This window comes from Nicotiana attenuata, unplaced genomic scaffold, assembly GCF_001879085.1.
Source record: "Nicotiana attenuata strain UT unplaced genomic scaffold, NIATTr2, whole genome shotgun sequence".
In the NCBI taxonomy this organism is placed as follows: domain Eukaryota; kingdom Viridiplantae; phylum Streptophyta; class Magnoliopsida; order Solanales; family Solanaceae; genus Nicotiana; species Nicotiana attenuata.
Window position 1 is genome coordinate 56,895 of NW_017671745.1, and position 22,122 is coordinate 79,016.

Below are 22,122 nucleotides of genomic sequence, written 5' to 3' on the forward strand. Positions count from 1 at the left end.
GTCACGAACATGAGCCTCTAGAAGCAGATTATTCACCTATTACAAGTCCGACTAGGAAAATAATACGAATAAAATAATAAAAGATAGAAGGGAGCGATCAAGGCTGCGAACGCCATGCAGCTACCTCGACACTCCCAGGTAACTGCTGCTCAGCTAACAAGCCCTCACTCACCCTTTTGGTGTACCTGGATCTGCACACAAGGTGCAGGGAGTATTGTGAGTACTTCCAACTCAGAAAGTAATAAATATAAATAAGGTCTGAGGATAAGAAATCCTAAATAAACACAAAGTAAAGCTAAAAATACCATTAAACAGCAATACAGTTAGAATAAACATCAGAACAGATGAAGAAATAAATGACAATTAAATATGCAATGCAACACATAAACCGGTACCTCCAGTACCCCGTTGCGGCCGTGCAGCCCGCTCTATTTATTTAACGTCGACGGCGCTCACTGGGGGTGTGCAGACTCCGGGAGCGGCCCCTTACGGCTCAAAATCTAGCATCGGGGCCACCCCATTTTCATTGGTCTATGGTGTCGAAGCGCTAATGCTGGTCGAGGTAGTAGAACTAAGTTTCAGGTTCCAATATGTGACCGAAAAGTCAAATGGTGAGGCCATGAACACGAGCCTGGAACTGTTGGATGAAAGGCGTGAGGCCGCCCTCGTACGGATGCCCGCCCAGAAGCAACGTATCGTAAGGTATTATAATCACAGAGTCAACCTCCGACACTTCAATGTCTGGGACTTGGTGTTAAGAAAGGTGACACTGAACACCCGAAACCCAAATGAACGGAAGCTGGGACCGAACGGAAGCTGTTAGGCCTGAAAGCACGCGTTGCACTCTTTTTACCTTGAACCGATTTTGTCCCAAATGGGTTTTCCGACAAGATTTTTAACGAGGCAACAGTGGATCGTGATAACTTAGAATCAAAGATCGGTCATGAACCGGAGTCTATGGTCAAGTCAACGGTATCTGACCCTCTCAGTGATCGACCTCGAATACTGGGGGCCATCACCCTCGGATGATAATTTTTAGCAAGGAAGGAAACTTTGTGCTTAAACAGTCTAGGCTCGGTGGGTAGGATTTACTGTAAGGGCCAAACAGTCAAATGAACCGTGCCCACATAGACCGCCTAAGCCATAATATGAAGGTTGTACACACTTACAGTCTTGTATATTGCACACATGAATAAAAGAAAGTTTCTACCTTGCAGATACATATTTTGTCTCTTAAGACTATTATATCTTGTTCCTTAAGGATATCGTGCCCAAGGGCCGCCTCTATCCTGATCCAATCAATCACCCCCACTCGAGGACTGTCATCCAAAATAAACTCGGTGACTTGGGTTATCAAAGCCTAGAGGCAAAAAGCCTATTAGGCAGTGCCCGAACTGGAAAGGCTACGACCACCCCCACTCAGGTACTGTCGTCCAAGGCAAGTTTGGATATCTCTGGTATCGAAGCCCGAAGGTACAAAGCCTATTAGGCAATACCTGAACATAAAAGGCTACAATCACCTTAAAAACGACTCGGAGACGTCCGAATCTCGTAGTCAAAACATAAGGCCTACAAAATTTCCAAACCGGTTTAAAAAAAAAGGATACCCTCGGCAAAACTATAATTCAAAAACACCTAAACAAGCACTTCGGGGAAAGCTTCCGGTCATACCGAAACCCCACGAGTTTCAAACAAAATTTACATTGAGAACGAGTCTTGTCTTGTTTGAACCTCCGAACAAGACCTCAATACTACGTTTTATTCCGTGCTAAGGCATTTGAAATCTTTGCAATCATAAAGAGGAAGCCAGAAGAAACGAACTCGAAAATTGCCAAAGGGAAAAAAATCCTTATATACATTCCTATAAAAGTCTTTACAAAGGCCAACGATAACGACCTCAACAAAATGAACAAAATACAAAAACAAAGAAAAATCCCTAAAGCGCCTAATCCTGATGTTCACCAGAATCCGCCCCGTTACCGGGGCCGTCAGGGTCTTCTCCATCCTTAGGGTCATCGGAGCCCTCAGATCCCTCCTCATCCTCGGGGTCAGCTAGTTTCTTGGCCTCGGCCTTTAGCTTTTTTGCATCTTCGATCTAGTCTGACACGTCGAAACCCCGTGCATGGATCTCCTCGAGAGTCTCCCTTCGTGACAGGCACTTCACGTACTCAACGATAACTTTCAGGCGGTCCTGGGCTGCCTCAGCATCGGCCCTAGTACTGGGCCACCATCTCTTCGGCATCTGCCCTGGTTATTTTCGGCACAGACTTGCAAGGTTTGATCGTTAGTCTCCAAGGCTAACACATCATCGCTAACTTCAAAGACCTTTACCTATTCCGCCAAGTTGGCATGCTCCTTCTGAGCCGCATTCAACTCGGCCCAAAGATCCTTGACGGCCCCTTCGTGTTGCTCGCTGAGAAGCTTGTACATATCTCTTTTCTCACCAAGCTCCTGTTATACCCCTTTTTAACATGGGTCAAATTAGAGTATAACATATTGGTAAATCTGAAGGTTTAATTAAGTAAAGAGAGTCGCCACCTAATTATTTTAACGGTGAATTAGGACACCAATTTTAACTAAGTAATGCTTAAAGTTACCTCTATTTTTTACGGTCTGCTTAACCTTGGAAATTCTAGGTAAGGGTTCTAATTAATCCTATAGGGAAGGTTATGAAGGCACCCTATATGATCCGTTAATTACGGTTAACCGGTCAAACTTAGGTTAATAGACTAAGTCTAAATAAATGTTGTGTTTAAAGTATTCTATAAGTCTAAGTACATGACAAAAAAATGCATCAACTTAACGTAAAAGATTTAATAACGTTGGTGTCCATTTCAAAGTTTAAAACTAATTCCTAAGTTCAAAAGCATGCCCAAATTCAAAACTAACGATACAACCAAAGAAAAAGTTAGTAATCTAACCATATTTAGTCATAAAATAGTGATATCTAGATGGCGTCTTATATGTAATAAAGAGGTACTATTTTTTAATTAGAGGTGATGGTCCTAATTGATCAAATAAAGCTTAGTTATAGCAATTTCAAATTCTAAACAGTTGGTACAATACCAACTAAAAATGAAAACTTTAACACATTAAACTGTAAGCACAATAAAAGTGAGATAAACAAGTCCAATTGTCTTCTGCTATCTTCCACGAAAGGAAAAAATCTTTCAAGGTTCCGTGTTTAAAGATAAGAGCGAGAATGATGTATGGACTTTGTGTGACAGCGTCATTGAGTCTAGCTTTGAGACTCTTTAGCTCCATTGTACATGTTAATTAAGTAAAAACAAATGAATTAAAAAAGGAGAATATGACCCTTGACAGTACAAGAATGAAGTAGAAAAGCACAAGCATTTAATTCAACCATAAACTCAAGCATTTCAGGCAAAACAAAGTAATAAACCCCCTTTTTAATAAGATCCTAGAGACATGTCTTTCAAATGATAGCAAAAATAATAGACATAGAGATTAGTACTTCGCTGGATAGCAGCATATTTCAAACTCAAGCACATATTGTCGAAAGCACTATCTTTAGAATAATATGCACATATATGTATATATGAAAAAATAGAAAGCCTACACTCGTAACATCTAATATGGCATTATAAGAAATCGCACACAAATTTCTCTATATTATATCTAGGCAGAATAGCCTAGGAGACATTTGTACTTGTTCCGGTTTGTCATCCCGGTCCCTACACTCCATAAAGTTTCATCCAGGCACTTCAACTTAATCAAAACAAGACTTTTAAACACCTCTGGAATCGTGTGATGCTCACTTGCTTGACGTGGATGACAAATCAGCATCCACATCAGATTCTACGCCAAAATAATATTATTTAACAAAATTTTAATTTCATAAACAAAAAATTAAATAAAAAACGCAAAAATTAAATAAAACTAAAGAAAACCCCTCCTTCCTTCTTCAAACCCCACTCAACCTTCTTAAAAGAATAACCCACCTATCATGGCTCCTCCACCATGAATACCACTACTTCCTTCACTCCTCTTTTAAAGAAAGTTATCTATCCATAAAAATACATGAGTAGAGAATTAAGTCTTTTGAATTTTGACTTATTCCTCTACCCCAATTTGGAAGGGCTGTGAAAAAATTTGAAAGCTAAAATCACCAGAAAAAATGGAGGAGTCATAGAGAAGGGGAATATGACATGATGGAAGAAGAAATACACACCAAGGAGAAAATCTAATAAAAGAAGGGATGAAGAAAAAAGGGGAAGGGAGGGGATCTAAAGAAGAAGATGAGGAGAAGAGGGAGGGGGGGGTCAGAACGAAGCGGGGGCTGAAGAAGAATAAGAGGGGGGAGGGGGGGGCGCAGAATGAAGGGGAGGGATGCGAAGAAGAAGATGGAGGGAGGGGGGGGGGTAGAGGGGTGCAGACGAAGGGGAGGCGCTGCTAGTGTATTTTTATTTATTTATTTATTAATTTTTATTTTTTTAATAAAAAAGAATCATCAGCTCACGCACCTAATGTGCGTGTAAATCACTCATTTGTCCACTTCAGCCATATTAATGCCACATAAGCTCGGTCAACGGTCAGAAGGGTTTAACAATCTTGTTTTGATTAAGTTGAAGTGTCTGAATGAAACTTTATGAAGTGTAGGGACCGGGATGACAAACCGGAATAAGTACAAGTGTCTCCCAGGCTATTCTGCCTATTTAAAAATCTGCACTATTTGCAAATATTAAAACCTACATATCTCCTTCGTTATAAGGTCAAATTGAGTGATTCAAAAGCCTAAATTGACTAGAATTTCACAAGGAATCCATTGGAAGCATAAAAAATGAGTTTTGGAATCGTTTGGAACGATAAACGAGACAGAATAGCTGGTAGAAAAATATGCAAAACTAGGATTTTGTTCATTCGGTCATATTTTGAATTGGGGAGCTCGGATTTGGGCGATTTTGGAGGCGATTTTCACCATATGCATTGGGGTAAGTGTTCTCTACTCGATTTTGAGTATAATTTATGAATCCATCTTCGTTTTTGGGATTTGATTGATGATTTCAAAGTGAAATTGAGGGAGTTAGGGTTTGAGTTTTGGAGAGTTTTAAGTGAGGATTTGAGGGACCAAACGGAGTCCGATTTTGACAAATTTTATATGGTTAGACTCGGGAGAGCACGAGGATTATTATTCTGCCATTTTTGACTAATTCTGAGATGTGGGCCCGGGGGCCGAGTTTTGGCCGATTTCGGATTTTTGGCATGTTTATGTAGTTTTTATTGTGTAATTCGATTCTTTCGACTATGTTGATAGTAGTATTCTGATTATGGTTAGATTTGAAGATTTTGGAGACCGAGTCGAGGGACGAGGACATCCCGGAGTAGGATTTTACGCTGTTGAGGTAAGTAACAGTTTTAACTCTGGCTTTGAGGGTATAAACCCGGAGAAATTGATATCATGTGATTGTTTGGTGGTGATACCCACGCTACGTGACGGGCGTGTGGGTGTGCAACGTGAGGGATTGGGACTTGGTCCGTCCCGTGAGGCTGTGAGGCCTAATGGCTATTATCTGTGGTTATATGTTTACTTGTTGTTGAATTGTTTGCCTTCATGTTAGAGATCATGTTTAGGCTTTATTCATGCTCACTATATTTGTACTCGGTCATAGAAATTATTGTACATGTTTATCTCAGTCTCTATTATTTGCTAATATGCTGTGATACTTGATGTGGGATGTGTTCCCTTATTTGTTGATGATGGTAACGCTAGTGAGGTACATGACTGAGTGAGGCCGAGGGCCTGGTTGTGAGGATATTAATACCATAGCGCGTGAGTTGTCCGTGTAGCACGTGAGTTGACCGTGCGGGTCCAGGTATTGATACCATAGCGCGTGAGTTGTCCACGTAGCACGTGAGTTGACCGTGCGGATCTAGGTATTGATATGGTAGCACGTGAGTTGTCTGTGCTTAGCGCTTGGGCTTTGGGAGCCCCTCCGGAGTCTGTACACACCCCCAGTGAGCGCAGAGTATTGAGTGTATTGAGTGTTGAGTGTTGAGTGTTGAGTGCGAGTGCTGAGTGATGGAGTGACATTGTTGTGAGGTTGCATTTACTTTTGCTGTTGCTGCATTTATCTGTTAAATTTCTTTGTGGCATTTACTGAGTTATGGAATTTACCTGTTTATTTCTGTTATTTTTAGAATTGTGAAAAATAAATAATTGGACTATTTTGCTCAGCTCGTCACTACTACTCAATTCCTTAGTTATTTTTGTTACTACTGAGGTGGTTGTACTCGTACTACACCCTGCACTTTATGTGCAGATCCAGGTGAGTTAGAGCGCGGCGATCGTTGAGTTCAGACCGGCTATCTGTAGAGATTGCAAGGCAGTTGCCAGTGTTCGCAGGACCTTGTTACTCCTTTCATCATTTCTTCTTTGGACAGTTAGACAGTTTATATATCTCAGTTCATAGTTTTAGACGCTCATGACTTAGTGACACCCCGATGTTTGGGACTCATTTTCGTATTTAATATTATTTATATTTAGAGTTTGGTTTAGTTTATCAGGAATTAAATTATTGGAAATATTTTATTNGCAATGATTTCCCCTATTGATGGAATCCCTTCTGTTTATGCTCATACAAATTTACCAACACATCTCTATCAATCATGAACGCTAATCTTACCGTAAATCTCTCCCGAGTAATCACAGTAATTTACTATTGCACTCTCCCGAGATACACTAGCTTACTTTATTTAGCACGATTCACTTTAGATTACACCCAAGGCTTCGTTATCCCTAATCCCGCCTTTAAACCCGCAATTATAGATTCCTCTAATAATCTAGGAGTGGTGTTGTTCAACAATACCTTAAATATGCACTCTTTTCCAAGTTATGCACACTAAATAGGCACAGCTAATTGAGGATCCTGTCAATTAACTACAACAGACACGAAGTTGAACAAATAGAGATTAAACTAGCAATTTGTATTCACATAAACAAGAAGTTCATCACCCAATAGGTTCCACCAAAACCTTAGACAAGGAATTTAGCTACTCATAGCTATGGAAAAATAAACTAAGATTGAATTCATCATAAAAATCAAAAGAAAGGAAGAAAGATGGTTGGAGTATTCTCTCATAATGGTTTTCCTTGCTAAGAAACCTTAAAAATCAATACATGCCTCTCTTGGGCGAAGTCTAATGTTTTAAATAGGGTTTAGGTCTAAAAATCCCGTGTTTTACACTTTGGTCCCTGAAGTTTTCGGCTTCCGCCGCGGTCGCGGTCAGACCGCGGCCAAAAGCCTTCTCTGATTCTGAAATCATCCGCAGCTGTCTTCCACCGCGGTGGAACCGCGGTCGCGGTGGAACCGCGGTCAAACCTGTGCTCTGAATATTCGGCCTGTTTTGCATGGTTCACTTGGGAAATTTTACAGTTGGCCTCTTTTTTCATCAATTTTGACTCCAAAACTGCTCCTTAGCCTTCCTTATACATATATCACCTGCAAATCATGAAAAGCACTAATAAGAGCATTTTGTTATCACTTTTAGCATTAAAACTACACAAGAAGGTGATTATTTAAGGCGTGATTATAGTCAAATTCACCTATTATCATGTATAACTGTGTATAATCTATGTACACCGGCTAAAAAAAGTAAACAATAAATTTGGCCGGCTATTTGTGTAATAATCCCAGAATCACAAAATATTTACCATATACAAATAAAGTTGCTCTATTTCCCCCTAGCCTTGGTAGTTGTTTGGATCAGTGTTGACATCTCTGCACATTCCCTGCATATAATAACACAAAATAACTAATTAGCCATAAATGGCATACATGATTTTGAGTCATTGAAACATTTTTCTTTTAGACATATTCTTATTGGACCTTACCATTTTGATGTTGGAGCTGTCCTTCAACAGCCAAAATGTTAAATGTATATTTTTAGCTTGAAAGGTTCTATGATGTGCTTGAGTATATCAGAATCATAACCTTGCCTTTATATAAAGAGTGAATAGATATAATCTTTCACATAGGGACAAGAAAAGATAAAAGGAATCAAGTTGCATCTGCACATTTGAATAATATAGTCAGAGGATCTTTTTGTTCCTTATGATTAAACCCTTCCTATTATGATAAATAAACTAAAACAACTAAGTGTTATACTTTGACTTTATTAGTTGACATAAGCATGTGCAGATGACTTAATGCCTAATATTTTGAAAAACTTAGATTCATGAAGGGGAGTACTTGGAGCAACGGTAAAGTTGTTCTATGTGACTTATAGGTCACGGTTCGAGCCGTGGAATTAGCCGCCGATGCTTGCATTAGCCATTAGGGTAGGCTTCCTACATCACACCCTCTTGGGGTGCGCCTTTCTCCGAACCCTGCATAAACGTGTGATGCTTCATGCACTGGGCTGCCCTTTAGACTGCTGAAAATGAGATTCAATTATTTGGTCTCCAGTTTCTGTATGTCAAGAACCACTCAAAACAAACACCTTAATCACAATGAGTAATACTCATAATTAGTGAAAACAAGGGAGTACATTCCAATTACTTACAACAACAAAATTTCTTCTTCATCTGCAACATGGAGTTAATTAAGCAGATGGTTGTAATATTTTAGCTCCAAAACAGTGTTGTTTTATGGACATCTCCATTTTATTATTCTCATTTGGTCAAATGGTATCTTAACCTGAGCAAAGAGACAGTAAGTATCGGACTAGTATTTGGTCCAATTTGATCCAAATTTGTTATTTCTGCCGCTTTCTTGAGATCAAAATAAACTTGTTAAAACCTTAAGCAAGCTTTTCTCCAACTTTTCTCCAAATTGTTAATCCCTTATTATAATGGCAAAATACCTTAACCCCCCCCCCCCCCACCCCCAAACTTGACACGTATTATTAGTTACAGCCTTAAACTATTTGTGGTCTTAATTATCCCCTCAATTTGGCCTTTTGAGAGCCATTACCCCCTGGACGCTGATGTGGCAAAGAGTGTGGGTACACTCGCCTGCCACGTGAATTTTTCCTGTATATGTGGCATTTTTTTGAAAAATAAAATATATTTTTACCTTTTTAAGTATGTTACTTCTTTAGATAATTTTTTTTCGAATACAATTTATGATAAAACTTGGATAAAACTAAATTATTTAGGCTAAATTATTTTATTTGGCAAAAAATAATAAAGTTTTAGTTAATCTTTTTTTTTTGAGTTTGACCTGAAAATAAAAATTTATACAATTGAAATAAATAGTCAAGACATCTAAAAAATTATTAAAAATACATAGTTTGAAATTAATTATTTTGAAAATAATTTTTTATATAGCTCTAAATTATGGTGTTCTAAAAATATATTTTTTATAGATTTTACTTGAAAGAGTAAAAATACGCAGTTGAAATAAATAGTCATTGCAGCAAAAGAAGAAATAAAAAGAGTACACTCTTTTTATAGTTGAAGAAATAAAAATACACAGTTGAAGAAATTGTATACTCTTTTTATATCTTCTTTTGATGCAATGACTATTTATTTCAACTGAGTATTTTTATTTTTTCAGGTAAAATCTATAAAAAATATATTTTTAGAGCACCATAATTTTGAGCTATAGAAAAAGTTATAGCCAAAATAATTATTTCAAACTATGTATTTTTTATAAATTTTTAGATGCCTTGACTATTTATTTCAATTGTATATATCTTTATTTTCAGGTCAACTTCAAAAAAAGATTAACTAAAACTTTATCATTTTTAGCCAAATAAAAATATTTAGCCTAAATAATATAGTTCTATCCAAGTTTTATTATAAATTATATTCGAAAAAAATTATCTAAATAAGTAACATACCTAAAAAGGTAAAAATACATTTTATTTTTCAAAAAAATGTAACATATACAAGAAAAATTCACATGGCAGGCGAGTGCCCCACACTCATTGCCACATCAGCGTCCAGGGGGTAATGACTCTCAAAAGGCCAAATTGAGGGGGTAATTAAGACTGCGAATAGTTGAAGACTGTAACTAATAATTCGTGTCAAGTTTATGAGATTTTAAGGTATTTTGTCCGATAAAAAAGAGTCTATTAATCTTCAACACCACAAGTCAGATAAAGTTACTCTGCAGTAGAGGGTAAATATCACATCGCATTGGTACTCCAAAAAAGAGGAGGGAAAAGAAGGGTGATCGTTTTGGTCCTTCCCATTTATAGGGATTCGAGACGGCCAAATGTAAATTTACAAGAGTGAATTTTTACCTCGAATGAAGTTAGTTGTGAAGAAAAATCAAAGAATTTTGGTGAGATGCAAGTGGAAATATTGGATTTAACATTTAGGCGCATATATATACTGATAGTGAAATCTTTTTACATCATCAATATAATTTAAATTATATAGCAAATTACGTACTATTTATTATAGGTTTTGAATTAATATTTACTAAAAAAAATTATCTGCAATTACTTTATAAATAATTTGGTCGTATAAATGTTTCTTACACCATCACTGCATATTATTTTAAGCTCGAATATAATTCTAAAGTATTTTTGGGAGTTATTTGTTTTTCCTCCATTCCATTTTCTCTATAGCCTTCGAACACTTTGATTTGCTTTTAGTCTTTTGGTTACTCATCTTGAAATTCTTGGTCAACCTAAACTAGTTCTAAGAGATTATGAGCCGCTACCTTTAGGCATGGACTACCTTTTCGTGTATTTCGATATAGGAGTAGTATATGTTTACTCAAATGGAAATCAAATATTTTTTCAAAAGGAAATGACAATAAAGAAAAAGACACTTGATCGAAAAGCCTTAATTTGCGTTGTTGTGATTGGATTCCCTAAGCCCTATATAAAGGGGTCATTTGTCAATGTTTTTAATCAACGCCATAACTAACTCTAAACAAGTCATTTTATACTTTGAGCAAATAAAAAAAAAGTATAATGGCGTTTAGAGTGAAAGTTTCTGTTTGCATCATTCTCTTCTTGTCCTTCTCATCATTCTTCTTCTCTTTGGGTACTGCCCAAGGAGGTTTCAACTATAGAGAAGCTCTTGAAAAGTCCATTTTGTTCTTTGAAGGACAAAGATCAGGGAAACTTCCCCCTAACCAGCGTGTCTCTTGGAGGGGTAATTCGGGACTTTCAGATGGTTCACTTGCTAAGGTAAGTTCACATTTTTTCATAGTATATATTTTGAGTTTATTCTTCTTTATCACTCTTTTCCCCCCCTTAAATTTACGTGAGTAATAGTGTTTTATGCCAATTTGAGACTGTATTCTTTTGGTATCCATGGATTCGCAAGACCTCATAATCTTTTATTTAGTCTCGTTTACATTGTTCATTTAAAGTTTAACAAGCAACTAAGAACTGTACTGCACATAAATCCCTTATGTTGCTAACACTGGCGAATCTAGGAATTTCTTCAAAATTGTTCAAATTTAAAAGAAGTGAAAAAATGCTGACAAAGGGTGTTCAATATGTGTTATATACTTTTAAAATGTAATATATTACCTATGTATACAGTGTAATTTTTTGAAAAGGGTGATCAATTGACCACTCATATGACCATGTGGCTTCGCCACTAATTGCTAGGTTATTGGTTTTAATTAGGATTTAGGTGTTAAAATATCAGTCATATGGATGCTATGATTACTGATTTATAACTTCTTTCCATTTTGCTATTCTTTAATTAACGTATATTATTTGATAGTCAGTAGAATGTTATTCATTAACCGTACACAAAATGAGCTCTGCTATTATAAAATTATTATTATTTAATTATTTGAAATGTGCGTGTATGAAAATATCATTGCTTTCTTTCATGCCTGATATAAGTTCATAACAAACCATGATTATTCTCTTATAGAAGTATTTATCATCATTATGTCCCTGAGTGATGTTTCTAATTTTATTTTAAGTGAAGGATTGAGAAACATTGTGTCTAAAATAAATGATACAATTTTGGCAGGTGGACTTAACTGGAGGCTATTATGATGCTGGAGACAATGTCAAGTTCAATTTCCCAATGGCGTACACTACCACAATGCTCTCTTGGAACACACTTGAGTATGGCAAGAGAATGGGGCCCCAATTGCAAAATGCACGGGCCGCTATACGTTGGGCCACTGATTACTTCCTCAAATGTGCAAATGCTGCGCCCAACAAGCTCTTCGTTGGCGTTGGCGATCCAAATGCTGATCACAAGTGTTGGGAAAGGCCTGAAGATATGGATACTGTCCGGAGCATCTATTATGTCTCTCCGGGCAGTCCTGGCTCTGACGTGGCCGGAGAAATGGCAGCTGCTTTAGCTGCTGCCTCATTGGTTTTCCGGACAGTTGATCGGGTGTACGCGAAAAAGCTACTGGGAAATGCAGTGAAAGTATTTAGATTTGCAGTTCAATACAGAGGCTCCTACAGTGATTCACTAGGCTCTGCAGCTTGCCCATTCTACTGCTCATACTCTGGTTATAAGGTATGTATAGTCCACTTCCCTTATTATTGGGCCAAGTTATGTGGCTTAAAGTATTTCAAATACAAAACTTGGGTCTATAGATAAATGGTTTTCTGGCCCAACAGCCAGAGGCGTATGTAGTGTGTTAGTAATGGGTTCAATTGAACGCATAACTTTTGATGCCGCTGTAAAAAAGTTATATGTGAAAATTTATCAAAATTGCAAAAATAGCATATATGAACCAATAACTTTAAAAATATAATGGGTTCTATGCTAAAAAACTTAAATGCTGAACCCTTAAAATATAAATCGTGGATCCGCCTCTACCAACAACCTTGATGAGTAGGATTTGAATACTTGGTTCAAAAAGAGGGATTTTATACAAAATAGCTGCCTACCCATCCAAAACAATAGATGGCAAATGTATAATATATGTATATATGTGTGTAGTCGTGCATAATTAGTGGATAATATGTGTATACCTGCTAGGGGATGCAAATGTTTTTGGCCGATTGGCCAAATATATAACTTGCCCAAAAGATGGTTGTTCGATCAATTAAATTGGGTTAATTGACTTTGTAGGATGAGCTATATTGGGGAGCTGCATGGCTATTGAGAGCAACAAATGATATTTCATATTTAAATTTCATAAACACCTTGGGAGCCAATGATGTACCAGACTTATTTAGCTGGGACAACAAGTATGCTGGTGCTCATGTTCTTATGGCAAGGGTACGTATTTGATCCAGATTATTTACATTAATTACCTCTATGTTTTATATTTAAAAAAAAAGTGGTTATTTGGTTTGTTATTTAAGACTTCATAATCAATATACATAGCCTGAAATGGTTCTAAATGTTGTAGAGAAGCGTTGTTGGAAATGACAAAAGATTTGATTCATTCAGACAACAGGCTGAAAACTTTGTTTGCAAAATATTACCCAACTCACCTTATACAAGCACCCAATATACAAAAGGTGAGGCGGGACTATTTTTTTTTCTCTTTTCTTTGTTATTATTTTGGGGGCTATATGAGTAGTATTTATTTATTTATTTATTTACTTATCTATCACAGGGGGCCTAATTTACAAGCTACCTGAAGAAAATCTTCAATATGTGACATCCATCACATCTTTGCTCACCACTTATGCCAAATATATGGCAAGTAAAAAGCACACTTTCAACTGTGGAAGCCTCTTGGTCACAGAAAAGACCATTAGAATACTTGCAAAAAGACAGGTAAACTTGTCTCATTTAATAAACTGAACTAGTAAATTATTTAATTTGAGTTTGATTAAGTCTTATCGACCAATGTAAAATTTTTATACACTGACTGGAATTTGACCGATTACAACAAGTTATATACCATCTATTTTTTTTCAATTTGTTGAGGTTGCTAATTTGTTGTGTTTTCTTTAATTATAGGTGGACTATATATTGGGTAACAATCCAATGAAAATGTCATACATGGTAGGCTATGGAACAAATTACCCTCGAAGAGTTCACCACAGAGGATCATCTTTACCTTCAATGGCAATGCATCCACAGTCATTTGGTTGTGATGGTGGATTTCAACCATACTATTATACAGCAAATGCCAACCCAAACATATTGGTTGGAGCAATTGTTGGAGGTCCTAATCAAAATGATTTCTTCCCAGATGAACGTACAGATTATAGTCATTCAGAGCCTGCTACTTATATTAATGCTGCCGTTGTTGGACCTCTAGCATACTTTGATAGTTCCAAACATTAGGGAAAATTAAAAGAGGTATAAGGGGTTGTTTTACTTTTAAAATTTGTAAATATATCCCTAGATTGTTGTCCAAAAACATATGGGCATGTGCCACCAAAAGTTGGTGGCTACATAGGGATACTTTTAATATACCCTTCTCATGTACCCTGTTTTAGATGTTTCGAACTTCTTTTGTTTTTAGTTGGGTTGTTTTCTTATGAAAAGAAAAGATTACTAGACCTGATGAGGGTGAAGTACACAAATAGCAGTTAAAGTGGATGGTTTAAAATTTTTGTCCCTACTTGTCCTATGAGTATAATTTCAAGTTTAACAAGTGTTATCCCTCGCTTGCCCAGTGAATAACATTTTAAACTTTTGACCTTAAAGTTTTGCATGTGGCAAGTGGGGTCAAAATTCAAAGAGCATCCTGTAGACAATAAGATTTGCGTCAAGAAAATAATCAAGACTTAAAAATGTTGCAATAATTGTAGTATTTTTCTCCAAATAATTTGAGTGTAACAGTCTCTATGAATATTATTATTTTTCTTTTCTAAGGTAATTTTAAGGGCTCTTGAGCTAGATGAATTTTTGCTTGTTTTCACGAACGATGATGTTGAATGCAACTAGCACGATATTTTCTTTAAACTCATGCTCCTTGAAGCTTGATTTGTTCTTCGTTCTTGATTTCGAACTTAATTTCTTGAACTTAAACTTGAATTCTTGAATCTTGTTGAGAAATTTACGGCGTTTGATCCACGAGCTCACTCTTGCTAAAAGTTGTGATAAGGCTAAACTCTTTTTCTTTGATTTGATTGGTTGACTTGAATCACTGTCCAATCAAATTGAAGTAGTGACAAGGTCATATTTGATTGGCCATAACATATTACTGTACATGTGACGTTATTTTATTGGCCTTTTAATTTGGCTTGGCATGCCCTGTCATTTTGACATGTGACATGACCATATTGACTCTTGCGTTTGACTTGCTGGGTTATATCATTTGACACACGATACCAAACTGGGCCTCTAGAAACATGACATCTTGGGTTCAATGAAGTAGGTTATCACTTGTAGCCCAATTAAATATGTTAGTCCAATGAATTTGCACGTATTGATTTAAGAACAATTAACTAGATTAGCAGCCCATATTAATATTAAACTAAAAATAGCCCCATTCTCTTTTAACTATAACCCGATTTTAACATTTAGTCTCATATTTACTTTTTGTAGCCAACTACGCCCTAATCTTCTCATATCTTATTCTTACACCTAATATTTTTATTTCTACCCTAATACGCAGCCGCCGCCCATCTCCTTCCAACAGCCGCAAGATTCTTTTGCCAGAAACTACACCGAATTCAGGGTTTACGAAGATTCATAGCCATTGCTAAGAGGACGAAGAAGCTTAATGGAGGAAGTATAAGAAACTACGAAGAGCCTTTTAGTTCTGCCAGTATAATGGGGTCTTTGCGCAATTGAGAGACAAGAGTTTGGGGTATGTGGGTGGTTGATGATCTGATCTATCTTCTCCTCTCTCTTTTTTTTTCCGAGATTTTCCTCTTCTTCTTTTTTCCTAAATCTGCTGTTGACGAGAATCTATAAAATATTAGTGTATAATCACTAGTTACTCCATCTTTAATAAGTTTATTCTCAGTATATAATAATACTATACAGTTATTACATATTAATTGTACACAGATTATACAGCGTATCGATAGACTTTTAAGATGTATAATCACTGGATATTGAATGTATAATATTTATACATTGATTACACATTGTTTATACACAAATTTTTGTTTTTGAATAACAAAATTTAGTAGAAATGAAAAAGATATTTCCACAGCCCGTTGGTTATTTTCTTTTTCATTTGAATATTTGGTTTTGTTGTGCAATTTACTTGTTGTAGTGTGATAATAGGCATAAGTTTCATAGTAATTAGTAAACTGAAAGAATATTAATTTATGAGTTTGTAGCGGGTTGCGAATTATGTTAGTTGAGTTGTGAATTTTTTTAACATAAATCATGATTGGTTTTAAATTCATTTTGATAGATTGTTCAAATTGCTGGTTTTCTATGGAAAAGTCGAAGAAGCGTGTTTTTCGCCCATTTTTTTGGGGTTTCCATGCTGGCCCAGCTAATAGCCCGTTTGGCCAAGCTGCAAAAATTAGCTTATTTTGAGAAGTGCTTTTTTTCAAAAGTGATTTTTTCAAAAGTACTTTTGGTGAGAAGCAGTTTGTGTTTGGCTAATTAGTTTGAAAAGCACTTCTGAACAACAATTAGTGTTTGACTAAACTTTAAAAAACTGCTTCTAAGTGTATTTTTTTCAAAAGTGCTTCTCAAAAAAGTGCTCTTGGAGAGAAATTACTTTTTTCTGCTTCTCCAAAACTGCTTCTGCTTCTCCTCAAAAACACTTTTTTTTCCTTCCAAAAGCTTGGCCAAACACCTCAATTTTTGGCCAAAAGTGCTTTTGGCCAAAAAAAAGAAGAGAATTCACATGGGTAAATATTAAAGAACTAGAAAGTTCTTTACGAATTCTCTTATGTTGTTTGTTCTTATTAATTACTAGACCAATTAAAATTGTGATTGAATCCCATGAATTCTGGAAATATTAAAAATGAATATGAGCCCATTCACCTGCCATGTATACTACATAAGATGCATCTATGAGATGATTACATGTGCGATTATTAATAACTCGCAACATGGTGTTTTGCGAGGTAACTTGCTCAATAATTTAATTTCGAGCATAATTTCCAGATTTTCTATTCAAGAAGTTCATCTTGATAAGTTGGTTTACATCACAGTTGGTTTATCAAAATAATTTTTTAAGTGTCTCTACTTAATAGCTAAACAATTGCTTATGAGAACAAAGTTATCTATATCAGTTTGATATACGTTATATACCAAATTATATTATTTTCTCCCCTCACAAGTGGTTCAGGGTAGGAATCAAATAATTTCATCTTATTATTATTGATGTGCGATGTATATTTTGATTAACACCATAATGCACAAAGATGAGTTCTCAAAGTTCAGGAAACAAGTTAGTTTTTCTAACATGAGGGGTAGACAAGATACAACAGTTGAGAAAAAGCTACGTGGAATGAATTATCATTTGTACATCTAGATTCTCGAATAAAATAATATGAACTTGAAGTTCATAAAAGGATAATTCATGTGCAATTTATTGCAAAGCATGCCATACGCATTTGCTAACCCAAAGAAAGTAACTATATTCTCACTGCAAATGCTCTTATTAGAATAAGTCCTAGAAGGACATAGTCTATGGTACGATTAAAGCGTATAGACAAATCGGTTTCAAATAAAATCCTTGATAAATAAGATGAGCAAATGATCGAAATGATCATAATAAATGAGGCAAGTGATCTAGAAGATCACATGACATAACACTTCATAAAATCTCATGAGAGATTCAGGTACCTAAATATATGAATGAAGAGATCTCTATGTTATGTCTTTATGAAAAATAAGGAGGTTGGAACCGATATAAAATATTTGTCGACGACATCTATAATAGCGCTAAATATATATGAGGATCTCAAGTCTGGGAAACAATTCAAGTAGAATTTGGTTTCATATGAAAGACATGTAGTTTTGAACATATAGTTCAAACACTTAAAAGTATAAAGTCAATGGTATGTGCAATCAGTTTTCAATATTTTATATGTCTAGCATGACATGAAAACTTGATATGCATCTAAAGTCTACTATATGACTTATACGACTTAACTTATATGACGATCCATGAAGGATTTAATTTGCTTGAAGCATATAGAATTCTTGATCTTGAAGTACCACATCCTCAGTGCAATCTGTGAATATATGTATCTTGCTATAATTATATGTATGATAATATGATAGCAAGAGTTTTCACCTCTATGTGAAGATATTGAACTGACGATTCCAACAAGATCATATGAAGACAATTCATCTCTATCAAGAATGATGATTTCAAGGTGCAATATATTTATTCAAGTTAATATGCCTGATTTGTTCATCAAATCTCTATTAAAGATCTTTTGAAGATGGTGCACAAGATTGGAATGCAAATGCTTAAGGATGTAAATTGATGCTCTCATCAGGGGGAGTTAATACGCGTTGTACTCTTTTTCCCTTACAAGGTTTTGTCCCACTGGGTTTTTCTTGCAAGGTTTTTAACGAGGCAACCAAAAGGCGTATTGTAGATATGTGTACTCTTTTTCTTTCTCTAGAATTTTTTTTCCACTGGATTTTATTTTAGTTAAGGTTTTAACGAGGCACATTATATGTTGAATAGACATTCAAGGGGGAGTGTTATAAATAGAATTTTATTTATGGTGAATGTCTATATTTAAAGAGATTCTAGGGTTTACTACTTGGTGGCTAAGTCACCTTCTCCTTATAAATAGAGGGTTCTATTCTATTGTAATTCATCCCAAATCAATAAGAATTCTCTCTCTCTACTTTTCTCTGCAATACTCTTCTTCTTTTTTTATTGTTTTATAACAAGCCTATAATATTTATTGGGACTAATATGTCTTGAATTAACATAAAATTCAGATTATTTGAATCTAACAAAATTTAAATACCTACAGATGTTTCCTATTTTAAGACTTGTTGAGGTATAAATTTTAACGACTTGACTTTGAAGTATTCAATGAGACAACATATCCATTCTTTATTTTTCAACATAACTTCTTAAGTCCATATGACTATATTTGAATACATGGATCTACTGCAAAGTTCAAATGCTTATTTGACTTAGAATTCCACGTGCTTCACTTAAAAAATCCAAAACTTTGCTGTTGCAATACCAAGGTCTGTTTGGAAAGCCACCAGCTAATTGAAATTAGTGTAATTATTAGGATAGTAATTACATAACCTAGTAATTATACGGTTGTGTAATTATAACGACCTATTTGTTTTTCATAGTGTAATTACAATGTAATCACAAGTCTACTGTTTGGTTGCACAAATATAATTACACAGTTAGATTAAATTTTAAATGAAGTAATTATCAAAACATAAAAGTTAATATAATAAATATATGCCTATAAATTTTTATATGTATAAATAATATTATATTTGGTATTTAAGATGTATATTTTTTTAGTGAATATACATTAGTCAGTAATCATATATTTATAACTAATATCATAAAAATAATTTATATATATTTTCCAAATTAATAATATTTAGTTTAGATACTTCCAAAAACTAAAAACATACGTTTTGTAGGAACATCATGGAAAGAAACATACGTTTTGTAAGGAAAGAAACTAAAAAGCGACCTTGTAATTACATAGTGTAATTACCACCAATTCTCACCTCACCCTCGGGAATTGAAAAGTGTAATTACACCCCTCCAATTACACCCAATTCCATGCTGAGTAAATAATTACTTGACCAAAACAAACATGCCAAACTGTGTAATCATATCCAATTATACCCAAATCCAATTCCTAGGCGGCTTTACAAAGAAGCTCCAAATATCCTAGATGATGTAAAATACAGGCCCCTCGATGCTTTGATAGAAATCCAGTTCATATAGGATTTTCCTATTCTACCTAACATAGAACTCTTTAATGTGCACATAAGCTTGAATTAATCTTTGCGTTCCTAGGGGCATTTGCATCTATACCCGCTTTTTGGGTCACGTTTTAACTTGTGCCCGCTTTGCAAAAAAAATTGCAAGCGTATCCACTTTTTCGCGTAACTTCAGCATAAGGGGTTGCAGTAGCAAAGGCAATTACGTAAAACTTCAGCATTCTAGTAGACGGGCCTAAAGTAGCAAGTGTGTTGAACCAAGTATGCTGAAGTTTTTGTTTGTAATTGCTGAATTTAAGCATAGTAGCTGAAGTTTTGTTCTCTATTTGCTGAAGTTTTTGTTTGTGATTGCTGAACTTAAGCATAGTAGATGAAGTTTTGTTCTCTATTTGCTAAAGTTTTTGTTAGTAATTGCACTAAATAAGCTGAAGTTTTTTTTGTCCTGGATTCATTAGTTTTGTCATTAAGCTTTTTCAAAAACTTCAGCAGAAGATGCTCAAGTTATTTAGTTCATTTGTAAAAACTTCAGCACTAAAAGCTGAAATTTTTTTTGTCCTGGATTCATTAGTTTTGTCATAAAGCTTTTACAAAAATTTCAGCAGAAGATGCTGAAGTTATTTAGTTCATTTGTAAAAACTTCAGCACTATATAAGTTGAAGTTTTTGAAAAAGCTTTCTAACATACTAGATAAATAATCAGATTGCCAACAGTATCTAAATCATAAATTTTGAAAATAATAAACCTGAAAAGAACAGAATTATCATTGTCTACTAACTTACGTACGTGGAAATATTCACAAATTATTGTCTACTAACTTAAGTAATTATTTATAATTTGTTTTTAAATAATCTGATAAACATATTTATGGCAATCATCCCATGAACTGAAGTTTCATAGCAGCACCAACAACAGCAGAAGAAAGAAGAAGAAGAAGAAGAAGAAGAAGAAGAAGAAAACAAAGGAGGAGAAGGAGGAGGAGAAAGGGGGCTGAAATTGTTTAAAAAGTGGGTACAAGTTAAAACTTTTAAAAAAAAGAGTATAGGTTAAATGGGGGCGACCAAATAGGGCGCCCCGTGAAATTTTTACGCGTTCCTATGTGTCAAAAGCACCACCTGTAATTTCAATTGAACTAGGATACCCAATTTTTTTTTAATAAGACTTACTGCTCCCACATCAGCAAAGCCACTTAAGAGGCTACCTTGAGAACTCTATAAATAGCTGCATGATTTGCCTTGTTGAGCATCATTCCACAGTATTTGCTGGTCGCTTGAATTCATATTTGACAGATAAAACTTTTCTTTCTTCTCCCACTCTCTTTTATCATCCCTTTTCTTTGAGAAGGACAAGCTCCACGCATAAAAAAGGCGATCTTAGGGTGTGAAGAGATGAATACTTATCCCCACCCGAAAGTCAGAGGGGTAATCTTAAGGTATGAAGGGATGAATATTCATTCCCGTCCAAAAATCGGAGTGGTAACTTCAGGGTGTGAAGGAATGCACAGTCATCCCGCGCCGAAAATCGGAAGGGGTAATCTTGGGTGTGAAGGGATGAATATTCGTCCCCGCCCAAAAATCGGAGGGGTAAACTTGGGTGTAAAGGGATGGATATTCGTTCCCGCCCAAAAATTGAAGGCCATTTTATTTATTAAGATCTTTGTACCTATTCCAATATTCTTGGTGTGGACACTATGACTTCTTTTGTCCTTTACATCTCGAAGAAATGGTAAATTTTGAGACTACACCTCATATTCCTCTTAATTTGGATATCTCATAATTGAGACTCAAGATAGCGGATAACAAATCGAACTTTTGATTCACACCCCACAAGTGAGACACTCGCTTCACGTAGAAAATTGGACTTTGCAACAAAAGTCTACTTCCAATGTATTATCTAAGATGTGGTCTCTCCAAGAGCCGATCCATTGCCATGTAAATATTGCTAACACCCTTTCGAATTTAGGGCATTGCATAAGACAAGAAAAAATACACTGGAGAAATATGGTAACAATTGAGGGAGAGTATCATTATATTCTAGGGTATTAGGGATCGGCTGAAGACATACTTGGTAGAAGCCAACAAGCCTTGATTACAATGAAGCTTTACGATGTCGTCTATGCCTCACTTTTCACTTACGATCGAAATACGAATATTTTGCAAGCATTTTGTGAAACTTGGTGTCCCCAAGACGACACACTTCTTACATCAACTGGGGAGCTATCTATCTCCCTTTGGCATCTACATATTCTTGGTGGTTTACCTATTGCAGGCTCTCCGTACGAGGAAGTGTTACCTAAAACCAAAGTCTTCAGATGTTTAAACGAAAAATAGCTGAGATTTGTTCTTCGATCTCGCAGGTACTTATTTGTTTTCTTCCATCACCTTAAGAAGGAATGCCGTTAACCAAAAGGTCTCTTGGGAAAGTGGTTAAATATTTGGAGCAAT

General features: G+C 35.6%; 1 protein-coding gene across 1 annotated transcript; it reads left to right on the forward strand.

The window, feature by feature from the left end:
• Nucleotides 1-10,807: 10,807 nt before the first annotated feature.
• On the forward strand, nucleotides 10,808-14,426 carry LOC109209982 (endoglucanase 9-like). Its single transcript, XM_019373354.1, has 6 exons — nucleotides 10,808-11,109; nucleotides 11,915-12,418; nucleotides 12,980-13,129; nucleotides 13,263-13,374; nucleotides 13,473-13,636; nucleotides 13,823-14,426. Exons 1-6 carry the CDS (start codon nucleotides 10,891-10,893, stop codon nucleotides 14,150-14,152), a joined length of 1,479 nt encoding a protein of 492 aa, XP_019228899.1. The 5' UTR covers nucleotides 10,808-10,890; the 3' UTR covers nucleotides 14,153-14,426.
• The last annotated feature ends 7,696 nt before the right edge of the window (nucleotides 14,427-22,122 follow it).

Excerpts from the sequence above, each read along its gene's own strand:
- LOC109209982 (XM_019373354.1), top strand. The coding sequence starts at position 10,891 with ATGGCGTTTAGAGTGAAAGTTTCTGTTTGCATCATTCTCTTCTTGTCC. Across the intron at positions 11,110-11,914 it reads CAGATGGTTCACTTGCTAAG|GTGGACTTAACTGGAGGCTA; the intron begins GTAAGTTCACAT and ends CAATTTTGGCAG. Across the intron at positions 12,419-12,979 it reads GCTCATACTCTGGTTATAAG|GATGAGCTATATTGGGGAGC; the intron begins GTATGTATAGTC and ends TTGACTTTGTAG.